The sequence below is a fragment of the Panthera pardus genome, unplaced genomic scaffold (genome assembly GCF_024362965.1).
Source record: "Panthera pardus isolate Hobbes unplaced genomic scaffold, ASM2436296v1 HiC_scaffold_2, whole genome shotgun sequence".
Lineage (NCBI taxonomy): Eukaryota > Metazoa > Chordata > Mammalia > Carnivora > Felidae > Panthera > Panthera pardus.
In genome coordinates this window covers 65,691,444-65,716,695 of record NW_026526765.1, presented here as the reverse complement: position 1 = coordinate 65,716,695, position 25,252 = coordinate 65,691,444, and the positions used below count along the sequence as shown (strand labels likewise).

Sequence of the window (25,252 nt, the reverse complement as noted above, 5' to 3'; positions counted from 1 at the left end):
TTCATTGCTTGCACTGCTACAGCTTTATTCAGGTGGTGATTTTCTACAAAATTTTGCATTGTTTCCCATTCTTTACACATCTCCCTAATCTCATTTAAAGTGAGGGATTCTTCAGCCTCTTCCTCTTCCTCTGGGGGTAAGATGCAGACGTAGAGTTATAAAATCTTGCAATTTTGGCCATTAGCATACCTTGTTTCTACCTCTCAATGATTTACTTCTTAACTTCCACCACAATCATCTCCTTCTTCCTACCGCCTTTCTTTTCAACCTTTTTCTGCATGGGGGCCATTGTATACGCTTGTAAGGATGTTGACTACTCTTGTAATATACTGTATTTAATGTAACTGGCAATAAGGCAGCAGAGGAAGGAGTCTATATCTGCAGGCAGCCTGACCTAGAATGAAGCAAAGCATTCCTAAACTTACCCTTGCATGAAAAAGCAAAAGACTGTCTATAGGTGCTTTGAAGTGACAAAAAATACACTAGTGCCAGTTGTGGGCACTTTCCAACATTTTGAAAAATCACTAATTTCTGCCAAACACCAAGGCCTTAGACAGAACATCTGAGCATGGGAGATGATCACCCACAATATCAAAGAGAGAAAGAGAGAGAGAAAAGAACCATTGGCTCAGCTGTGATCACATGACATTTAGCATCATGTACAACTTGTATTGGAAGACATTGCTAAATTTATTAGAGATGTTTGTTTAGCAGAACACTTGCAGAGCAAGTTACTCCCAGTTTAAGGTTTCACTGTATTTTAAATCCATTTCACAGTGCACATATTTGTTGGTATGTTGCTATTTATAACTCTTATGAGCTATTAAATGTTGATAGTATAGGACTCACTTATTAGTTTTATTTGTTGTCAGTATTTTATTGTAGGAACATATCACGTTTTATTCCTCTGTTTTATTGCACATTTCTGTTTACATTTTTCACAAGGAAGCAGGCTCGAAGATGGATCTGTCTTCTTGTTCACACCTGTAGGAGTTTCTTTCTGATTTTTCTAGACATGAGGTTGCTGGGTCATAAAACATACATTTTAAATTTCACCAAAGTGGCTGTTCTAATTTTATACCTCCACGTTACCTAAGAGTTTCTGTTTCTCAGTTTCCCTCCCTTTCTCAAAACCATCAGATTGTAACATTTACTATCAGGTGATAGTTTTCAAGTGGTCATATGAACAGAAAATTTCAATATAATTCTACATGAAAAGAAAGGGCCAGAAGAGGTTTGGTGTGGCAGAAAAGACTTTGAAGGGGTTCACTGCAGTGTTTCGAGCGCCTGTTACCCTTTGGTTTCCCTCAACGTGTAAAAAAAAATGACACAACGAAAGAGAACACCGCAAAACGCCGGGAGGGCAAGATCTGTGTTCCAAGCTCAAATCCGACTCACTCTTGGCGAGCCCCAGCCCTCGTGCAGTGGTACGACCTGGCAGCCGCTTCCCCCCGCGGTGCGGATTGGTTCGTCCCCAGACGCCGGCGCCTGCGCTCCCACCAGCCCAAGAGCGCGACTCCTCCCCTCCTCCCCGCGGTGCCTCAGCTTTGCGCGCGCGCCTGCCCCGCGCTCCTGACGCGCTGCGGACGCTCGCGACCCGCAGCGCCCCGGGGGAGGGGCTCGGCTGAGGGCCGACGGCCGGTCGGTGAGTACCTGCCGCCTCCACACACCTCCAGCCTGCCGTCTTCTCTCCTCCTCCTTTCTCTTACGGGGGCCGCGGCCCGCTCTTCACCCGAGGGGCGCCGCTGACGCTGGGTAGGGCCCTCTCGGCGCAGGGACTGATCTCTCCGGACGCCGAGGTGGCCCCTCAGGCTGTTGGGTGGGCATCTCTGGACGCCGAGGTGGGAACACAGGATGCGGGCGGGCGCCTCCGGACGCGAGAGTGGGGCCCTTTGGTACACCAGGGTGGGCCGTAGGGACTTCGCTGGGCGCCTCCTGACGCGGTGGTGGCCTTCCTCCCTCAGGTGCCAGGCCTGACCCCCCCCCCGCCGCCGCCGCTCCCCCCTCCCCCCCCTGCTCCCTCTCCCCTCCCCCCCCGCGCCGGGGGGGTGCGGCCTTTATCTTCCTGGGCACTCCTTCGTTATTTCTCGTCCGACGATGGGCTCTTGACCCCGCCCGTCCCTCGAAAGCGTCTTCCTCACGCTGAACTCCCTGGGAGGCAGCTCAGTCCTCGCCGTGCCCCCCCCACGGGGCCCCACAGCCCGGACCTCTACCGGAGCTAGGGCCACCGGGCCCCTCCGCTGCCCCCCCCCCCCCCCCCCCCCCCGGGCCAGGCTACTGTTCAGTTGCGGAGTGATTAGTTATTTGCTCAGAAAAAAATCTGTTCCTTGGAAATCTTTATTGTTTGCCACTCTCCCCTCTAACGGAACTGATGTTTCTTTGTGTATGATGACAGTGTTTCAAGCTTGTTACACGTACACATTTATAGATCATCTTAACGACACTTTTATGAAATAGGTACTATTCTAAGTTTACAGATGAGGTAACCTGTCTGATAAGTGGTAGGGCTGTTTTGAATCCAGCCTAATGTTCTTGTATTTAGTCACTGTATCATACTGAGATATAAGTAATGTCCAGGAAAAAGTGAAAGTTTTATGTTTCTGTATTTTTTTCTGTCGGGAGCTAGTGCTTTGTAGATGAATCAAAGAATGTGTTTTTGGAATCAGGCATATCGAGCTGCAGGTCACAACATATCCATTTACCAACCTAGGAACTTGCCAATTGTTTGATTTTGAGTAAGTTTACAAACATTAAAATAGTGATAAAAATCGTTAAAATAATGATTACTGATAAATAGTGTAAAATAGTGAATCCTACCACATATAGTTATTGGGAAGATAACCTTTATAATGTATGTGAGGTACCAAGAATAGTGTCCCAGGACTCCATAAATAACTATAATTATTACTCAAAATGTGTTTGGAGTTTGTTGTTACACACTTATCCTGAGGCCGAGAATAAAGAATAAGTGTGTGTGTGTGTGTGTGTGTGTGTGTTTGTAAAGGTATTTACCTTTTTTTAAAAAATGTTTTATTTCTTTTTGAGAGAGTGAGACAGTGTATGTCTGTGGGGGAGGGGCAGAGAGCGAGGGAGACAGAAGATCGAAATTGGGCTCTTCCCCACCTCACAAATTGTGAGACCTGAGCCAAAGTTGGAGGCTGGGCAGAGACAACCAGTGGCCCCCATTTACCTTTTTTTTAAAACAAGGAAACAATCTGTGAAATCAGGTGATAAAGAGGTTGGTACCACATTTCTTGAATAGTGACTTAATAACTTATAGTCAGTCATTCATAAAGAATTGTTAAGGTCCCTGTGTCCTTAAGCTTTCAAAGCAGGTTTGGTAGGTAGAATGTCAAGATTTAAAATTATATTTTCAGTGATTGTTCTTCAGATAGATAAAGATGATAGATGTGCTTAAAGAAAATGACAAATAGTATCCCAAAATTGGAGATTTTCAAGGACACTACCAAAAAAAGCTACGTGAGAAATAATAATAATAAAAAAACCCACGTCTCATTATTGCAACACCTTTACTGCTTGTACATTCTTTTAGAGACATTTTGTTCCTGTCATAATTAAGATGAGGCTTTTGGCCTCTAGGCTCTATTTTTCCTTCACAGTTAGTGGTAATTCATTCTATAGCCTCAGTTCAAATAATTGAAGATAAGCCATTATTTTAGTGAGTTCTTTATTTTGAAGGGTAGCAACTTAAATAAATAGTTAACTGAGCTATATGTTGGCCTGTGTGTTTATATTGGCCAAACAGTGGGGCACCTGGGTGGCTAAGTTGGTTGGGCATCCAACTTCGGCTCAGGTCATGATCTCGAGGTTCACAAGTTAGAACCCGGAGTCCAGCTCTGTGCTGACAGCTCAGAGCCTGGAGCCTGCTTCAGATTCTTTGTCTCCCTCTTTCTCTCTCTCTGCCCCTCCCCTGCTCACGCTCTGTCTCTCTCAGAAATAAACATTAAAAAAATTAAATTGGCCAACCAATGCCTTGTTTTTACTCTTAGAGTTACTGTGGAGCAAAGTGGCTACATCTCATGAAGCACTGAATTTTGGAGTCTGTATCTGTGGGGTGCCTCTACTTAATGCTTCTTACCTATCTCTTATCTGCTTAATTCTTTGAAAACACACTTTGAGACTACAGGTGGTTCTCTGCTACAGAAAAGGGTTTTTATTTACTCATCTTTAAGAAATACATATATTTGGTGGTATAGCTATTCTTCATAACAGATTTGAGCAATTTTGTTTAAATAACTCTAGGGTACAGAAAACATTTAATAAGATGAAAGCTATTCCATATAAGATGTTTTCCTGGGGCACCATAATTCCTTGAGAATTCTCTCAAACTAATTCCGACATCCAGGTTTTACCTATGCTATTCAACCTGTAATAATTTTATCCTTTTATGCCTTTTTGTAGTATTTAATAATTTAAATATATACATTAAGCTGTTCATTCAGCACATATTTATGTGTGCATACCATATATTAGGTAGCAGTTTTAGTTAGAAGAGGTGTAAAGATTAAGTTATAGGGTATTGGAGTCAGGTGACAGAATTGCAAGTGCCTGCTTTGTAACTTTGGACAAGTTACTTTTCTGTACTTATGCTTCCTAGTAATAATTATATATACTTCTTAGGTTTTTATGAAGATTAATTAAGAATATTTTTGGATCATCAGGGCACGTAGGTGGCTCAGTTGGTTAAGCATCTGACTCGATTTTGGCTTAGGTCATGATCTCAGGGTTGTGAGATTGAGCCCCACGTTGGGCTCCATGCTGGGTGTGGAGCCGGCTTCAGATTCTCTCCCTCCCTCCCTCTCTCTCTCTGCCCCTCCCCCCTCTAAAAAATAAATAAATTAAAAAAGTTAAAAATATCTATCTTGGGACCCTTGAATTGCCATGTGAATTTTAGAATCAGCCTGTTGATTTACACACACACACACACACACACACACACACACACACACACAATGAACCAGGATTTTATTAGGTATTGTATTGAATTGATATGTTAGTTTAAAGAGTATTGCCATCTTTGGGGCTCCTGGGTGGCTCAGTCAGTTAAGTGTCCGACTTGGGCTCAGGTCATGATGTCACGGTCTGTAAGTTCGAGCTCTGCATTGGGCTCTTGTGCTGTCAGTTCAGAGCTTGAGCTTGTTTCAGATTCTGTGTCTCCCTCTCTCTCTGCCCCTCCCCCACTCACTCTCTCTCAAAATATGAATAAACATTAAAAAAATAAAAAATAGGGGCGCCTGGGTGGCTCAGTTGGTTAAGCGTCCGACTTCAGCCCGGGTCACGATCTCGCGGTCCCTGAGTTCGAGCCCCACGTCGGGCTCTGGGCTGATGGCTCAGAGCCTGGAGCCTGCTTCCGATTCTGTCTCCCTCTCTCTCTGCCCCTCCCCCGTTCATGCTCTGTCTCTCTCTGTCTCAACAATAAATAAACGTTAAAAAAAAAATTAAAAAAAAATATTAAAGAGTATTACCATATGAAATCTTTTGATCTTTGAGCGTGGGATGTTTTTCATTTTTTAGATCTCTCATTTTTTTAAAAAATGATTTATAGCTTTCAGAGTATAAGTTTTGCATGTCTTCTGTTAGGTAAAGTTAGTCTTTATGATGCTATTGTAAATGGAATTGTTTTCTTAACTTTATTTTCACATTGCTCATTTTGAATGTATAGAAATAGTTTTATTTATTGATTTTGTATTCTGTAGCCTTGCCAAACTTGTGTATTCTGATAGTTTTCTTTTTTAAAAAAATTTTTAACGTTTATTTTTGAGAGAAAGAGAGCATGAGCGGGAGAGGGAGACACAGAATCTGAAGCAGGCTCCAGGCTCTGACCTGTTAGCACAGAGCCTGATGCGGGGCTTGAATTCAGGAACAGTGAAACCATGACCTGAGCTGAAGTTGGATGCTTAACCAACTGAGCCACCCAGTCACCCCTCTAATAGGGTTTTGTTTTGTTTTGTTTTGTTTTGTTTTTAGTGGATTCCTTAGAATTTTCTATATACAATATCACTGCATCTGAAAATATAGTTTTATTTCTTTCTTTCCAATGTATATGCTTTTTATTTATTTCTTTCTCTCTTTTGCCTAATTGCTTTGGCTAGGACCTCCAGTATAATGTTGAATAAAAGTGCTGAGAGTGGACATCCTTGTTTTGTACCTGTTCTAAGGGGAAAGCTTTTAGTCTTTCACCACTAAGTATGATATGTATTTTTAATTAAAATTTTTTAATGTTTATTTATATTTGAGAGAGGGAGAGAGAGAGAGAGACAGTGTGTGAGCAGGGGAGGGGCAGAGAGAGAGTTGGAGACACGGAATCTGAAGCAGGCTCCAGCTTCTGAGCTGTCAGCACAGAGCCCGCCTCGGGGCTTGAACCCATGAACTGTGAGATCATGACCTGAGCCGAAGTCAGACACTTGACCAACTGAGCCACCCAGGTGCCCCACTTTTGACACTCTAAATATAATTTGTCTTGATGTGGATTCCTTTGGGTTCATCTTTTTTAGAACTCTCTGGGCTTCCTGGATCTGGATGTCTGTTTTCTTTCCCAGATTAGGGAAATTTTTATCCATTATTTCTACAAATAATTTTCCTTCTTGTTTCTTTCCCTCTTCTGGGACCCTTGTAATGTGAATGTCAGTCTGCCTGGTTTTGTCCTTTCCATAAGTTCTTTAATGTGACTTCACTCTATTCATCTTTTTTCTTGTGCTGCTCTAATTGAATGAGTTCCATTGGTCTGTCTTCAAGTGCAGTGATCTTTTCTTTTTCATATAGTCTGATGTTGAACCCCTCTATTGTATTTTTCAGTTATATTGCATTCTTCAGTAATGTGATTTCTGTTTGGTACTCTCTTTTATTTTCTTTTAATTAAAATTCTCATTATGTTTATTCATTCTCCTGAGTGTAGTGAGTAATTTTTGTGACTGTTATTTTGAACTCCTTTGTCAGGTAAATGACTTATCTCTCTTTTGTTAAGGCGTCTTTTTGAATTTTATCTAATTCTTTTTGTTTGGAACATCTTCCTCTGGTTTTGTTTTGTTTTTTGTTTTTTGTTTTTTTATTTTCTTTGACTCCATGTTGATTCTGTGCATTAGATAAAATAGCAAGTTTTGAAAGAATGGCCTTATGTAGGAGATGAACCTTATTTTTCAACTTTGCCATAGCTTTTAGTTGTCTTTCAAATCTTTGTGTTTATCCAAGCAGCCTAGTATATTTTTAGTGGTTCCTGGCACTTGAAGGTATGCCAAGAACTGCCAGTGTCCCAAAGGGGAGGAACTCAGTCATCACCTAGGTTGAGGCTGTTTGGAAGCCAGACTCTCAGGCTGCAGCATTTAAAGTATGCAAATATATAAAGTCCTGCAGGACTGTCAGTGTAAGTAAGTCCTGGTGGCCCCCAGAAGCAGGTGATCTGGAAGTATCCCCTGGGAAGCAGCTGTAAAAATTGGAGTATCAGACAAGGGCACAAACTCCTTTCTGGGAGATACTGGCAAGCTTGAATGAGGCAGAGGGAGATGCAAAGATGGTGCCTACTGGCCTCTGCCTTTCAATATTTCAGTAGTCACCCACGCGTATGTTAAATTAGATGCCTGCGCCTCAGGCTGATGTTTTAAGATAAACAAATAAGTCTCTCTCACAGAAAGTCTTGGTGCTTTTCAGTTGGCTGCCTTTGTGTTGAGCCCTGGGGTGGGTGAGTTGGTATGTGTCAGCTTTTTGAGAACTGCTTTTCAATTCATTTTGGTTTTGGGAGTCTTAATGGATGCAAGCTTGTTGGCTTTCAGAGCTAGATGTTTAGGGGGCTTATCTCTCAGTTGCAGGTCTGAAAAGTTGTGATGCCAGATATGAGATTCAAACTGATCTGATCTCCTCTCAGGGAGAAGCTCCTAGGTCGACTCCCCCCCCCCCCCCCCCCAAATTGTGGGTTGTTGTGGCTAGGGTGGGGATTATGATGAGATTTCTCTTAACTTTGCTTTGATGTGGTTTCCCTCTCATTTGTCTTATGTGAATGGGTTGCTCTGCCAGGTTTTAAGTTTGTTTCAAAATAATTTGTTCCATATATATTTGTAGACTTGGTGTGTCTATAGGAGGAGGTTAAATCAAGATTTTTACTATGTCATCTTGAACTGGACCCTCCTTTCAAAATATTTTTAAGTTTTCATTTGTAAGTCTTGCCTTATTTTGTGACATTTATTCCTAAGAATTTCATTATTTTTGATGTTATTAGAAATAGAATTTTTAAAATTCAATTTTTGGATTTTTATTGCTAGTGGATAACACTACAATTGATTTTTGTATGTTGACTGTATGCTGCAGTCTTTTCTGAACTTCTTTATTGGTTATAATAGTTTTTCAGTGGAGTTCTTAATTTTTTTGTTTTTTTTTAATACAAGACCATATCATCTGCAGATAGTGATAGTTTTACTTCTTCCTTTCCAATTTGGATGTCTTTTTTTTTTTTTTTTTTTTAATGTTTATTTATTTATTTTTGAGAGAGAGAGGGCAAGCAGGGGAAGGGCAGAGAGCGAGGGAGACAGAATTCCAAGACAGGGCCCCCAAGACATGGGGCTCAAACTTATGAACCATGAGATCATGACCTGAGCTGAAACCAAAAGTTGGACACTTAAGTGACTGAGCCACCCAGGCGCCCCAGTTTGGATATCTTTTATTTCTTCTTGTGTAGATGACCTGCCTTGAACCTCCAGGATAATGTTCATTAGAAATGATGAAAGCAGACATCCTTGTTTTGTTCCTGTTTTAAGAAGAAAGCATTCAGTCTTTTATGTTTAAGTGTCATATTAACTATGGGTTGGTTTTTTGTTTTTTGTTTTTGTTTTTGTTTTTTGGAGATGTTCTTTATCAAGTGGAGGCATTGCTGTTGAAAAATAGTTCCTTTAAATTATAATACATAGTCAAGAGAACCAACTGTCTAAGTTAATGTTTAAATAACTGGGATAAATTATTATATTATTTTTATTGAAATGTCCCTACAGAGATGAGATATGTACATATATAGTTTTTTAATAGAAAAATTGGAATTTTAATGAGTAGTGGAAGTATTCAGAAGTTATTTTACTTCTTTTAGATGGGAACCTTTTTCTTTTATATGATTAAATTACAGATAGCATCTGGAAAAATTAAAGTTTGAGTAAATTACTTACCCTGTGTTTCAGACAAGGATGCCACGGAGAAAGAAAAGGGTTAAAGAAGCCACTGAAGCACAGAACTTGGAGAAGAAAGATGCAGAAACTGCCAGTTCTGTCAATCTGAAGAGGAAACGTAGGTTTGAAGATGCATTCATTGTGATATCTGATAGTGATGGAGAGGTTAGTATTCTGAATAGTGGGGCTTTAGCTCTCAAACTAGGCCTTCTCCATGGCTTGTTTTGTGACTATACCTTAATGCCAGCTTGCTGGAATGTGCAGTTTTTTACTCACCTTCATTTTGATTTGTAAATGTAATTAAGAATTATGTAAAAGAAAGTAATACTGTTTGGCTGAGACTGGATCATAGTTACTCATTTTTGTAATATATTGACCCAAGATGGTATTTTTTAAACTATTAGAAGAGACTAAGGCAAATGTAAATGTTAATTTTTATGTGTTTGGAAAGTGGGAGAAAGAGAATGTAAATGCTGTAAAGTCTCTAAGTGTGATAGCAATGAATCACCTGTAGCAATTTAAATTACAGTTAATTAAAATTAAATAAAAAAAATCCCTTTCTCTGTTATACTGGCACATTTCAAGTGATCAAAGCCACATGAGTCTAGTGTCTGCTGTATTAGATGACACAGTTATAGAACATTTACCTCATTGTGGTAAACTTTAAAAATTTGTTTGTTTGTTTATTTATTTATTTATTTATTTATTTAGAAGGAGAGGGAGAGAGCGCACACATATGCAGGGAAGGGCCAGAGAGAGGGAGAGAGAATCCCAAGCAGTCTATGCACTATAGCATAGAGCCCTACATGGGGCTTGAACTCATGAACTGTGAGATCATGACCTGAGCTGAAATCAAGAGTCAGACACTTAACTGACTGAGTCACCTGGTGCCCCTCATTGTGGAAAACTTTATTAGACAGTGTTGCTTTTGGACAGTGCTGCTTTAGATCTTAACATCTCTTCTTTGTTCCTTCTTTCCATTTGTTTATTAGAGATTTCCCTTGGTCTTTAGGTTACATAGAGGAAGGCGGTGAATTAAGTCATTGTTTTTTCTTCCAAGTTTACTTCTTTTTTCTTTATCTTCTAGCTCATTTGATGGTAGAACCCCTCATTTGCCTTGTTATTAAAACTCAGAATTGTATTTAACTCATTCCTCTTTCTCATATTTTATACCTAATCATTCACCACATTCTTTAGTTTTTACCTCTTAAATGACACTCAGATCTATTCTTTCTCTTTCATTTCCATTTCTTTCCTTGATCATCTGTTATTTCAGTTCTTGTTATTGAGATCATGTTGTTATTAGAGCTCTTGAGTCTGTTAAGACTCTGAACTTGATTGTCTACCTTCTGTTTTTCTCTACGTTTCACTTAGTTTACTCCAACTTTTTTTTTTTTTAATGTTTATTTATTTTTGAGAGAGAGAGACAGAGGATGAGCAGGGGAGGGGCAGAGAGAAAGGGGGACACAGAAACCAAAGCAGGCTCCAGGCTCTGAGTTGTCAGCAGAGAGCCTGATGGAGCTCGAACCCACAAACTCTGAGATCATGACCCACGCTGAAGTCGGGTACTTAACCGACTGAGCCACCCAGGTGCCCCTACTCCAACTTTCTTTTAAGAATTCTGATTTTAGATTATTGTATTCGCTTACTTAAAAAATCTTTGATTCTCTAGTCCCTACAAGATCAGTTTAGAATTTTAATATAGTATACTTCATTACAACCGTCACAGTTTGTTCTCATTTGTATTCTTATCAGTAGTGCATTAGTTGCCTTGTTCCTTTTGAAGGGTGTGACCACATTTTTTATTTTTCCCAATTTCATAATGAAAAAGTTGTGTATTTTTTAATAGGAAAATTGAACATGTTTTCACATCTCTGTTGGGTATTTGTTTATTTTTTTGAATTTCCTTATAGTCTAGTTTTTAATTAGGATTTTGGCTAAATAGTTTTTAAAAAGGTATGAAAGAAAAAAAATAAAAAAATAAAAAGGTATGAAAGTATAAAGAAGAAAACAAGGGGTGCCTCGGTGGCTCAGTCGGTTAAGCATCTGACTCTTGATTTTGGCTCAGGTCGTGATCTCATGGTTCATGAGTTTGAGCCCTATGTCGGGTTCTGTGCTGACAGTGCAGAACCTGCTTAGGATTCTCTCTCTCTCCCTTTCTCTCTGCCCCTCCCCTGCTCGTGTTCTCTTTCTCTGTCAAAAGAAATAAATACAATTAAAAAAAAAAAGGAGAAAATAAAAGAATCCATCAATTCTACCAGTTGAATAACTTGTGTTAATATTAACAAAAATAACTATACATATACACACGGATGTGTTAAAACATTTTATACATACATGTTAAAACAGATAAAAACAGTTCAAAACTATTTGAAAACAGAATAGTATGGAAAGCTATATAGTGAAGATGTACACCTCAGTGAGTGTACATTTAAATAAAGGTAATAATTTTTTCTCTATTCTTCCAGAAAAGTTTTTTTTATGAATATGCTATAAATAAAATGTTTTACAGGAAAGGAATCATGCTACATAGGCTGTTTTGCTTTTTAATTTAATATTTATTGCAGATCTTTTTATAACAACAAATACAGATCTAACTCATTAATTTTTTTTTAAGTTGTCAAATATGCCGCACAGGAGAGTCCATAAAATGCAAATCATAATCTTTTTATTTATTTTTTTTCTTAAATCCGCATCACCTATTTCACCCATTCTCCCCCCCACCTCCCCTCTGATAACCATCAGTTTGTTCTCTATAGTTAAGAGTCTGTTCTTGGTTTGTTTCTGTCTCTTTTTCCTTTGCTCATTTGTTTTGTTTCTTAAATTCCACATGAGTAAAATCATAAGGTATTTGTCTTTCTTGGACTTATTTCACTTAGCTCCATCCAAGTCATTGCAAATGGCAAGGTTTCATTCTTTTTTATGGCTAAATAATATTCCATTATCAGTGTGTATACATATATATACATACATATGCCACATCTTCTTTATCCATTTATCTGTTGATGAACACTTGGGCTGATTCCATATCTTGGCTATTGTAAATAATGCTGCTGTAAACATAGGGGTGCAGGTATCTCTTTGAATTAGTGTTTTTGTATTTTTTGGGTAGATATCCAGTAGTACAATTACTGGATTATAGGGTAGTTCTATTTTTAAATTTTTGAGGAAATTGCATACTGTTTTTTGCAGCATCTGCACCAGTTTGTATTCCCACCAACAGTGCATAGAGGGTTCCTTTTTTTCCACATCCTTGTCAATGCTTATTTCTTGTGTTTTTGATTTTAGCTATTCTGATAGGTGTGAGGTGATAGATACCTCATTGTAGTTTTGATTTGTATTTCCCTGATGATAAGTGATACTTAGTATATTTTCATGTGTCTGTTGGCCCTCTGGATGTCTTCTTGGAGAAGTGTCTGTTCATGTGTTCTGTCCATTTTTTTTTTTATTTGATTTTTTTTGGGGGGGGTATTGAGTTGTATCAGTTCTTTATATTTTTATTTTTATTTAAAAAAAATTTTTTTTTTAACGTTTATTTATTTTTGAGACAGAGAGAGATAGAGCATGAACGGGGGAGGGTCACAGTGAGAGGGAGACACAGAATCTGAAACAGGCTCCAGGCTCTGAGCTGTCAGCACAGAGCCTGACGCGGGGCTCGAACCCACGGACAGTGAGATCATGACCTGAGCCGAAGTCGGACGCTTAACCGACCAAGCCACCCAGGCGCCCCTATATTTTTAGATACTAATCCTTTATCTGATATGTCATTTGCAAATATCTTCTCCCATTCTGTAGGTTGCCTTTTAGTTTTGTTGTTTCCTCTGCTATGCAGAAACTTTTTATTTTGATGTAGTCTCCCAATAGTTTATTTTTGCTTTTATTTCCCTTGCCTCAGGAGGCATATCTAGAATACTGTTGCTATGGCCAGTGTGAGAGAAATTACTGCCTGTGGTCTCTTCCATGATTTTTATGGTATCAAGTTTCATCTTTAGGTCTTTAATCCATTTTGAATTTATTTTTGTGTATGCTGTAAGAAAGTGGTCCACTTTCATTCTTTTGCATGTAGCTGACAAGTTTTTCCAGCACCATTTGTTGAAGAGACTTTTTCCAATTGAATATTCTTTTCTGCTTTGTTGAAGATTAATTGATCATATATTTATGGGTTTATTTCTGGGTTTTCTGTTCTGTTCCATTGATCTATATGACTATTTTTGTGCCAGTACCATACTGTTTTGATTACTATAGCTATGTAATATAACTTGAAGTCTAGAATTGTGATACTTCGTTTTTTGTTTTTTTTTTTAATCCAAGTTAGTTAACATATGGTGTAATAATGATTTCAGGAGTAGAATTTAGTGATTCATCACTTACATACAGTACTCAGTGCTCATCCCAACAAGTGCCCTCCTTGATGCTCATCACCCACGTAACCCATCTCTTCACCCACCTCCCCTCCAGCAACCCTCAGTTTGTTCTCTGTATTTAGAGTCTCTTATGGTTTGCCTTCCTCTCTATTTTATCTTATTTTCCTTTCCTTTCCCCTCTGTTCATCTGTTGTGTTTCTTAAATTCCGCATGTGAGTGAAATCATATGATATTTATCTTCTTTTGAGTGACTTATTTCACTTAGCATAATACACTCTTAATTCCATCCATGTGGTTGCAGATGGCAAGATTTCATTCTTTTTGATCACCGAGTAATATTCCATTGTGTGTGTGTGTGTGTGTGTGTGTGTGTGTGTGTGTACACCACATACTCTTTTTTTCTTAAATTTTTTTTTGCGGTTTATTCATTTTTGAGAGACAGAGCATGAGTGGGGGATGGGCAGAGTGAGAAGGAGACACAGAATCTGAAGCAGGCTCCAGGCTCTGAGCTGTCAGCACAGAGCCCAACATGTGGCTTGAACTCAAAAACTGTGAGACCATGACCTGAGCTGAAGCCCCATGCTTAACCTACTGAGCCACCCAGGTGCCCCATACCACATCCTCTTATCCATTCGTCAGTCGATGGACATTTGGGCTCTTTCCATAATTTGGCTATTGTTGATAGTGCTGCTATAAACATTGGTGTGCATGTGCCCTTTTGAGTCAGCATTTTTATATCGTTTGGATAAATACTTAGTAGTGCATTCGCTGGGTTATAGGGTAATTCTATTTTTAACTTTTTGAGGAACCTCCAGTGTTTTCCAGCGTAGCTGTACCAGTTTGCATTCCCACCAGCAGTGCAAAAGCGTTCCTCTTTCTCCACATCCTCGCCAACATCTGTTGCCTGAGTTGTTGATTTCAGCCATTCTGACAAGTGTGAGGTGATATCTCATTGTGGTTTTGATTTGTATTTCCCTGATGATGAGTGATATTGAGCATCTTTTGATGTGTCTTTGAGCCACCTGGATGTCTTCTTTGGAATAGTGTCTGTTTGTGTCTTTTGCCTACTTCTTCACTGGATTATTTCTTTTTTGGGTGTTGAGTTTGATAAGTTCTTTACAGATTTTGAATTTTTTTTTCAAGATTGCTTTGGCTATTCGGGGTCTTTTGTGGTTGCATACAAATTTTAGGATTGTTCTAGTTCTGTGAAAAATGCTCTTGGTATTTTGATGGGGATTGCATTAAACATGTAGATTGCTTTGGGTAGTAGAGACATTTTAACGATATTTGTTCTTCTAACTCATGAGCATGGAATGTCTTTCCATTTTTTGTGTTGTCTTTAATTTCTTTCATCAGTGTTTTATGGTTTTCAGAGTATAGCTCTTTCACCTCTTTGATTAAGTTTATTTCTAGATGTTTTATTGTTTTTGGTGCACTTGAGAATGAGTTGTTTTCTTAATTTCACTTTCTCCTGCTTCATTATTAGTGTATAGGAATGCAACAGATTTCTATACATTGATTTTGTATCTTGTGACTCTACTGAATTCATTTATCCATTCTAGTTGTTTTTTGATGGAGTCTTAAGTGTTTTCAATATGTAGTATTGTGTTTTCTGCAAATAGTGAAAATTTTAATTCTTCCTTACTGATTTAGGTACCTTTTATTTCTTTTTGTTCTCTGATTGCTGTGGCTAGCACTTTCAGTATTATGTTGAATAAAAGTTGTGAGAGTGGACATCTTTGTCTTGTTCCTGACTTTAGGGGAAAAGCTCTCAGTGTTTCCCCATTGAGAATAATGTTAGCTGTGGGATTTTCAGATAAGCCCTTTATTATGTTGAGATGTGTTCCCTCTAGACCTACTTTGTTGAGGGTTTTCATCATGAGTGGATGTTGTACTTCGTCAAATGCTTTTTCTGTATCTATAGAGATAATAATACGGTTTTTACATTTACATAAAATATAAAATCATACTTTAAAAAAATAATTCGGATGTCTGTATTCACTACCTTAGAAGTCCTCTTGACTTAGTGTGACCCTCACCAGTTGCATCCCTTTCCACACATCTAGAGGTAAGCACTGTATTTGTTTTACATTTCCATGATTTTCTGTACAGTTCTACCACATATATGTGTATTTCATTTTTTCACCCCCCATTTATGTGTATTTCAAAACAGTACATATATACTAAAAAGCAGTCTTAATGGTTACATGCTTTAACCAACATTTTTCAGTAATCATTTCTCCAAAAATTTGAAGTTTTACCTTAAAAAAATTTTGAGAGAGAGAGAGAGAGAGCGAGTGCATGTTGGGGAGGGGTGGAGAGAGACAGAGACACAGAATCCGAAGCAGGCTCCAGGCTCTGAGCTGTCAGCACAGAGCCCCTTGTGGGGCTTGAACTAATGAGCCATGAGATCATGCATGACCCAAGCCGAAGTTGGACGCTTAAGTGATGAGCCCCTGAGCCCCTGTAGTTTTACCTTTATTGTAAACTAAAATCTTGTCAATAAATAGGCTTGTTTATGGATTTTCTATTTTGTTCCATTAGTCCATTACAGACTTTTGAAATAGTTGTTGTGTTGATAATCTTGGGTTTTACAGGTAGGCACTTATACCTGCTAATAATGGATCATTTTCTCTTTTCCTTTCTAGTATTTATACCTTTTTTTGTTGTTTGTTTCGTTACATTGATTATACTTTCTAGAATAATGTTGATTGATTTCAGTGATAGAGTACATTTTTGTCTTGAATTTAATTGTAGAAGTATTCAGATATTTTGTTTCATATTTCTATTTTTTATTACAGAAATATTAATTGCTTATTTAATATTAGTGTTTTTAGGAATGGGTATTTAATCAAATGCTTCATTTTTTAACAAGGTGATGGTATAGTTTTTCTCCTTTAATCAGTTTTATATAGTACATTAATATTATTTTCTAATTTTGGCACATCTTGCAATCTGGAGTAAATCTTACTTGGTCACTATATATTACGTTAACATAATACTGTATTTGCTTTCTTAATATGTTAGGGTTTTTGCATCTGTATTCCTAGTGGCATTGGTTTTTGTATAATTGTCCTTTTTTTGTACCTTCTGAATTAGATTTTAGTATCAGGTTTAAGCTATCACACTTTTTCACCTTCTGTTGTCCTGCCACAGTTTATATAGTAAAGGAATCATCTTTTTTTTTTAAAGTTTATTTTTAAGAGAGAGAGAATGTGAGGGTATGAGCAGGGGAGGGGCAGAGAGAGAGGGAGACAGATCTTTTACCTGTTTTTGAATTGGGTTGGTTGTTTTCTCACTGTTGAGTTTTGAAAGTTCTTTATATATTCTAGCTAAAAGTCCTTTATTAGGTACTTGCTTTTCAAATATTTTCTCTAAGTTCATGGCTTGTCTTTTCATTCTCTTATCAATATTTTGAATGCTAGAAGTTATTTTAATGACATCTGTTTGCCAATTTGTTTTTTATGGATTGTGCTTTTGGTGGCATATCTAAGAAATTGCTTAACCCAATAAACTTCAAGCTGTATTACAAAGCTGTAATCATCAAGACAGTATGGTACTGGCACAAAAACAGACACATAGATCAATGGAACAGAATAGAGAACCCACAAATGTTTGGCCAACTATCTTTGACAAAGCAGGAAAGAATATCTGATGGAATAAAGACAGTCCCTTCAGGAAATGGTGTTGGGAAAACTGGACAGCGACATGCAGAAGAATGAACCTAGACCACTTTCTTACATCATACATAAAAATAAACTCAAAATGGGTGAAAGACTGCAATGTAAGACAGGAAGCCATTGAAAAAATCCTAGAGTAGAAAACAGGTAACAACTTCTGTGACCTCAGCTGCAGCAACTTCTTACTTGATGGTCTCCAGAGGCAAGGGAAATGAAAAATGAACTATTGGGACCTTATCAAAATAAAGCTTCTGCACAGCAAAGGAAACAATCAACAAAACTAAAAAGCAAATGATGGTTGGGAGAAGATATTTGCCAATGACATATTAGATAAAGAGTTAGTATCCAAAATCTATAAAGAATTTATCAAGTGCAACACCCAAAAAACAAATAATCCAGTGAAGAAATGGGCAGAAGACATGAATAGACACTTTTCCAAAGAAGACATCCAGATGGCCAACTGACACATGCAAAAATGCTTAACGTCACTCGACATCAGAGAAATACAAACCAAACCACAATGAGATACCACCTCACACCAGTAAGAATGGCTAACCTTAACAACTCAGGCAACAACAGATGTTGGCGAGGATGCAGAGAAAGCGGATCTCTTTTACACTGTTGGTGAGAATGCAAACTGGTGCAGCCACTCTGGAAGACAGTATGGAGGTTCCTCAAAAAGTTAAAAATAGAATTACCCTATGACCCAGCAATTGCACTACTAGGTATTTATCCAAGGGATACAGGTATGTATGCTGTTTCGAAGGGACACATGCATCCCCATGTTTATAGCACCACTACCAACAATAGCCAAAGTATGGAAAGAGCCCAAATGTCCATCAATGGATGAATGGATAAAGAAGATGTGGTATATAGAGACAATGGAATATTACTTGGCAATTAAAAAGAATGAAATCTTGCCATTTGGAACTATGTGGATGGAACTAGAGAGTATTATGCTAAGCGAAATTAGAGAAAGACAAAAATCATATGATTTCACTTATATGTGGAATTGAAGATACAAAACAGATGAACATAAGGGAAGAGAAACAAAAATAATATAAAAACAGGGAGGGGGACAAAACAGAAGAGACTCAAATATGGAGAACAAACAGGGTTACTGGAGGGGTTATGGGAAGGGGGATAGGCTAAATGGGTAAGGGACATTAAGGAATCTACTCTTGAAATCATTGTTGCACTATATGCTAACTAACTTGGATGTAAATTTAAAAAATTAAAAAAAAAAACTTACAGTGCCAAGGGGGGAAAAATAAAAGAAATTGCTTAACCTAAGTTCACAAGGATTGTCTCTTGTGATTTATTTTAGAAATATTATGTTAGGTGCTACATTTAGATGTATGATCTATTTTGAGTTAATTTTTATATAGTGTAGTATAGCTCCATGTTCATTTTTTTGCACATCATACCCAGTTTTTTTTTTTTAACATATTTATTCTTGAGAGCGAGAGAGACAGCATGAGTGGGGGAGGGACAGAGAGAGAGGGACACGCAGAATCAGTGGTAGGCTCCAGGCTCTGAGCTGTCGCCCCAGAGCCTGACACGGGGCTCAAACTCACAGACTGCGAGATGAGACCTGAGCTCAACTGACTGAGCCACCCAGGCGCCCCAACATCATACCCAATTTTTTGAGCACTGTAGGTTGGAAAGGCTTTTCTTTCTTCACTGTACCATTGCACCTGTGTTAAAAATCAGTCATGGGGGCGCCTGGGTGGCTCAGTCGGTTAAGCGTCCGACTTCAGCTCAGGTCACGATCTCACGGTCCGTGAGTTCGAGCCCCGCATCGGGCTCTGGGCTGATGGCTCAGAGCCTGGAGCATGCTTCCGATTCTGTGTCTCCCTCTCTCTCTGCCCCTCCCCCGTTCATGCTCTGTCTCTCTCTGTCTCAAAAATAAATAAACGTTAAAAAAAAAAAATTAAAAAAATCAGTCATGTTTATTTATGTGAATTTAATTCTAGACTTTATTCCACTGATCTTTTTTGTCTGTCTTAACTCAGTTTATAATGCTGCTTTGATTATTATAGCATTTATTTATTTATTTATTTTAGAAAGCACACAAACAGGGGAGAGGGACAGAGGAGGAAAGAGAAAGAATCTTAAGCAGACTCCACACTCAACATGGAGCCTGATGTGGGGCTCGATCCCAAGACCCTGGGATCATGAGCTGAGCCCGTATCAAGAGTCAGATGCTCAGCCAAGTGACCCAGCCAGGTCCCCTCCCCCTTTTTAAGTTTGTTTGTTTTCTTTTGAGAGAGAGTATGAGTGGGGGAGGGGCAGAGGGGGAGAGAGAATCTTAAGCAGGCTCCATGCCCAGCACAGAGCCTGACATAGGGCTTGATCTCATGACTGTGAGATCATGACTTGAGCCCAAAGGTGAGACGTTTAACTGAGTGAGCTACCCAGTACCCCTGATTACTATAGGTTTTTGAAATAAAACAGTGTCAGTCTTCTTTGATCTTTGTTAGAGGTTTTTGGCTATTCTAGTTCCTTTGTATTTCTACATGAATTTTGAAATCAGTTTGCCAGTTCTACAGAAATTTTGTTAGTTATTTGATTGGAATGATGTTGAATTAATAGATCGATTTGAGGGAGAATTAATATCTTAATATGGAGACTTCTGGCCAATGAGTAAGGTATATTTTTCTATTTCTTTAAGGTTGTCTCTACATCTCATGGCAATATTTTGTAGTTTTCAGCATACAGATCTTTCACATCTTTTGTCAGATTTAACCCTAGGTATTTGATGTTTTTTGATGCTTTTGTAAATGGAATTCTTTTAACATTTCAGGGTTTTTTTTTTTGTTTTTTTTTTTTTGGTAGAATATGCATAGAAATGATTTTTGTATTTTTTCTTGTATTTTGCAACCTTGGAAACTTATTCTAGTATATTTTTATAGATTCCATCAAATTTTCTACATGGCTATGTTTATTTATTAATAAAGACTGTTTTCCTTTTTTCTTTGCAATCTGGATTCCTTATATTTCTTTTTGTTGTTTGATTTCCCAGACTGGAACCTCTTGTATAATGTTGAATAGAAAATGCCAAGAATAGACCTCTTGGTCTTGTTCTTGATCTTAGGAGGAATGCATGTAGTCTTCCATTATTATGATGTTAACTGTAGGTTTTCCATAGATACCTTTTATCGGGTTCTCGTTTTTTTTTAAAAAAAAGTTTATTTTTTTAGTAATCTCTGTATCCAATGTGGGGCTCAAACTCACAACCTTGAGATTAAGAGTCACATGTTCTTCCAACTGAGATGGTCACATGTCCCGAAGAAGTTCTCTTTTGTTTCTAGTTTACTAGTTGAGAGTTTTGATCAGGAATGAATATTAGATTTTGTGAAATGCTTTTTCTGTATGGATTGAGATGAATTTATAATAATCCTTTTTAAATTCGTTTTAATATTGTGAATCACATTGATCTTTGAATGTTAAAGAAATTCAGCATTCTTGGGACAAACTCCAATTGCTCATGATGTATTATCCTTTCATAATGTTGGATTTGATTTGATAAAATTTTAATTGGGATTTTTGCACCTCTGTTTATGAGGGTTATTAGTTTGTAGTTTTCTCGTAATATCTGTGTTTGGTTTTGATGTTGGGTGATTTGGGCTTTATTGAATGAGTTGGAAAATATATCATCTTCAGTTTTCTGGGATAGTTTCAGTAGAATTGGTATTATTTCTTTTTTTTTTTTTTTTTTTTTTTTATTTATTTTTGGGACAGAGAGAGACAGAGCATGAACGGGGGAGGGGCAGAGAGAGAGGGAGATACAGAATCGGAAACAGGCTCCAGGCTCCGAGCCATCAGCCCAGAGCCCGACGCGGGGCTCGAACTCACGGACGGCGAGATCGTGACCTGGCTGAAGTCGGACGCTTAACCGACTGCGCCACCCAGGCGCCCCATAGAATTGGTATTATTTCTAACTTAAGTGTTTGATAGAATTTACCAGTAAAGTCATCGGGGCTTGAAGTTTTGTTTGTGGGAAGTATTTTAACTACAATTTTGATTTCATTATTACATATAAGGCTATTCAGGTTAAGTCTTTATTTTTTTAAGTTAACTCTTGTTTTTTTAATTTAATTTTTTATTTTTTTAAATTTACATCCAAATTGGTTAGTATATAGAGCAACAGTGATTTCAGGAGTAGATTCCTTAGTGCCCCTTACCCATTTAGCCCATCCCCCCTCCCACAACCCCTCCAGTAACCCTCAGTTTGTTCTCCATATTTATGAGTCTCTTCTGTTTTGTCCCCCTCCCTGTTTTTATATTATTTTTGTTTCCCTTCCCTTATGTTCATCTGTTTTGTCTCTTAAAGTCCTCATATGAGTGAAGTCATACGATTTTTGTCCTTCTCTAATTCCACTTAGCATAATACCCTCCAGTTCCATCCACGTAGTTGCAGATGGCAAGATTTCATTCTTTTTGATTACCGAGTAATACTCCATTGTATATACCACATCTTCTTTATCCATTCATCCATTGATGGACATTTGGGGTCTTTCCATACTTTGGCTATTGTTGATAGTGCTGCTATAAACATGGGGGTGCATGTGTCCCTTCAAAACAGAACACCTGTATCCCTTGGATAAATGTCTAGTAGTGCAATTGCTGGGTCATAGGGTAGTTCTATTTTTGGTTTTTTGAGGAACCTCCATACCATTTTCCAGAGTGGCTGTACCAGCTTGCATTCCCATTAAGTTAACTCTTTCTTGAGTGAGCTTTGATTGTGTCTTTCAGGGAATTTGTCCATTCCAACTACATTGCTAATGTAAAGTTGTTTTTAATATTAACTTTACCCTTTTTAAAACCTGTAGATGTATAATGATAACAGCTCTCTGGTTTCTGATATAATTTCTTTAATCCTAATCAGTCCAGTTTTATTGCTTTCTGTTCATTGATTTTTCTGCATTGTTTGTCTGTTTTCTCTTTCATTGATTTCTTTTTTTTTTTAATTTTTTTTTTTTTTACGTTTATTTATTTTTGAGACAGAGAGAGACAGAGCATGAACAGGGGAGGGGCAGAGAGAGAGGGAGACACAGAATCGGAAGCAGGCTCCAGGCTCCGAGCCATCAGCCCAGAGCCCGATGCGGGGCTCGAACTCACGGACTGCGAGATCGTGACCTTGAGCTGAAGTCGGACGCTCAACCGACTGAGCCACCCAGGCGCCCTAGATTTCTTTTTTTTCTAATTTTTTTAAATGTTTGTTTATTGAGAGACAGAGAGACATAGCACGTGAACAGGGGAGGGGTAGAGAGAGGGGGAGACACAGAATCTGAAGTAGGCTCCAGGCTTTGAGCTGTTAGCACAGAGCCCAACGCGGGGCTCGAACTCACGAACCGTGAGATCATGTCCTGAGCTGAAGTCAGTTGCCTAACCAACTGAACCACCCAGGCGCCCCTCTTTCATTGATTTCTACTTTGGTATTTTTATTTTTTTGAAAAAAAATTTTTAAATGTTTATTTATTCTTGAGAGAGAGAAAAGGAGGGGCAGAGAGAAAGGGAGACACAGAATCTGAAGCAGGATCCAGGCTCTGAACTATCAGCATAGAGCCCGACGCAGGGCTGGTACCCATGAACTGTGAGATCATGACCTGAGCCAAAGTCAGATGCTTAACTGGCTGAGCTACCCAGGTAGCCCTGGTTTTTATTATTTCCTTTCTTCTGCTTACTTTAATTCCTTCTGTTTTGTTTTTTGTTTTTATTTTAGTGCACGAGTAGAGGAGAATAGCAGAGGGAGAGACAGAGAATCTTTTTTTTTTTTTTTAAGTTTATTATTTATAGTTTGAAAGAGAGAGTGAATGATCGGGGCTGAGGCAGAGAGGGAGGGAGGGAGAGAGCATTCCGAAGTGGGCTCCCCACTGTCAGCATGGAGATGGACTCAGGGCTTGAACTCATGAATCGTGAGATCATGAACTGAGTCAAAATCAGGAGTCAGATGCTTAACTGATGGAGCTACCCAGGCACTCTTAGAGAATCTTAAGCAGGCTCCATGCTCAGTGTGGAGTCCATTGTGGGGCTTAATCACCCACAACCCTGGGATCATAACCTGAGCTGAAATCAAGAGTTGGTTGCTCAATTGACTGAGCCACCCAGGTGCCCCTAATTTTATTTTCTTAATGTGGAAGGAAGTTAAGGTCATTGATTGGAGACATTTATTTCTTTTGAGAATGAGAGAGCAAGTGGGGGAGGGGGAGAGCAAGAGGGAGAGAGAGAATCTTAAGCATGCTCCATGCCCAGCACACCAGCACGGAGCCAGACATGGGGCTAGATCTCACTGGGGCTAGATCTTAGTCCTGAGATCATGAGTCTATGTTGAAATCAAGAGTCAGATGCTTAACTGACTGAGCCACCCTGATGTCCTGACATTTATTCTTTTTGATATTGGTGTTTAATGCTATAATTTCCCATTAAAGCATGCTGCAGATTCTTATATGTTGTGTTTTCATTTTTATTCAATTCAAAAGACTTTATAATTTCCCTTTGTGTTTTTGGTTTTTTTTTTGTTTTTGTTTTAGATTTATGGGTTATTTAGAAGTGTGTTATTTATTTTCTAAATACTTGGGAGTGTTTCTAGAGATTTTTTATTACTGATTTCTTTTTTTTTTAAGTTTTTATTTTGTTTTTTTATTTTGAGAGACATAGAGAACATGAGTGGGGGGAGGGGCAGAGAGAGAGGGAGGAAGAGAATCCCAAACAGGCTCCATGCCGTTAGCGTGGAGTCCCATGTGGGGTTCAGTCTCATGAACTGTGAGATCATGACCTGAGCTGAAATCAAGAGTTGGACACTTAACTGAGCCACCTAGGTGCCCCTTGTTACTGATTTCTAATTTAATTCCTTTGGCCGTATGTACTTTATATGAGTTGAATCTTTTACAAATTGATTGAACTTTGTTTTGTGGCCCAGAAAATCATTTATCTTGGTAAATATTTCATGTGTACTTGAGAAGAATGTGTTTTTTGTGTTTTTTTCCCTATAATTGTCAATATAATCAAGTTGGTTGATACTGTTGTCAAATCTATATCCTTATTTTCTGCAAATATTACAACTGTTTTGACAGAGATACTAAATAAAGGCTGTGTGTGTAATTGTGGATTTGTCTCTCTCTTCTCAGTATTGTCAGTTTTCGTTTCATATATTTTGAAGTTTTATTATTATGTATGTAAACTTAAGAATTTTATCTCTTCTTGATAATTGATCCCTTTATCATTATGAGATTATCTTTTTTATCGCTGGTGATATCCTTTGTTCTGACATCCACTTATTATGACATTTATATAGCTATCCAGTCTTCTCTTTTTTTTTATTGATAGGAAAATTCTTTAATCAAAACAAGCCTATATGTTAATATTTATGGCTTAATTAGAATAAATCTGTCCAAATTAAAATTGTATTAAGGACCAAATACAGAATGACTCGTTTGTGTTATGTAATAGAATTCCCTCAAAACAATGGGTCCTATTTCCTTTTTAAGATCTATGAAAAGCAAAACATCCAATTTTTGAAATAATTTAATTTTTCATCTACAGATGAATATAATTAACCATGAGGTTAAAACATAATACATGTCACATGCGAATACTATTTTTTGGTGGAACTTACAAATCGTAGACCTAAAATTGTAACTATCTTGTCTTAATTTCCCCCCATTTACTTAGTTTTCAAACATGAGAAGTGTCTTTGAGCTATTGAAAATTACTCAATGAACTAATATTCAAAACAATATTTTTGATATGCTGTCCTTTAGCTATATACCCATAAATGTTGTATGTTAACATTGGGTTTAATATAGAGACTTTCAAAGTGCCAGTACTTTTTACTTTTTCTGCTGCTTTGAAGAAATGAATGTGTACATTCTTTGCAATCCTGTCACATAAATGATACAGAAATGAGAATAAAGTTTCCTTTTAATATAGCCATGTTTTCCAATAGTGAATTTTTTTCAAAAAAATTTTTTTTAGTTTTTTTAGTGTTTATTTTTGAGAGACAAAGAGAGACAGAGCACGAACAGGGGAGGGACAGAGA

General features: G+C 38.0%; 1 protein-coding gene across 3 annotated transcripts in view; it reads left to right on the top strand.

Annotated features, from left to right (window-relative positions):
• Positions 1-1,511: 1,511 nt before the first annotated feature.
• UIMC1 (ubiquitin interaction motif containing 1) overlaps positions 1,512-25,252 on the top strand; it is a 117,228-nt gene continuing 93,487 nt past the window's right edge. Inside the window, exons 1-2 of one of the 3 annotated variants that reach the window (XM_053907114.1) lie at positions 1,512-1,645; positions 9,177-9,329. In XM_053907114.1, the coding sequence (XP_053763089.1) occupies positions 9,183-9,329 (147 nt within the window). In that variant the 5' untranslated portion in view covers positions 1,512-1,645; positions 9,177-9,182. Of the gene's footprint in view, positions 1,646-9,176; positions 9,330-25,252 lie in introns of those variants that run through there. The other 2 variants (XM_053907116.1, XM_053907115.1) reach the window with 2 other exon arrangements.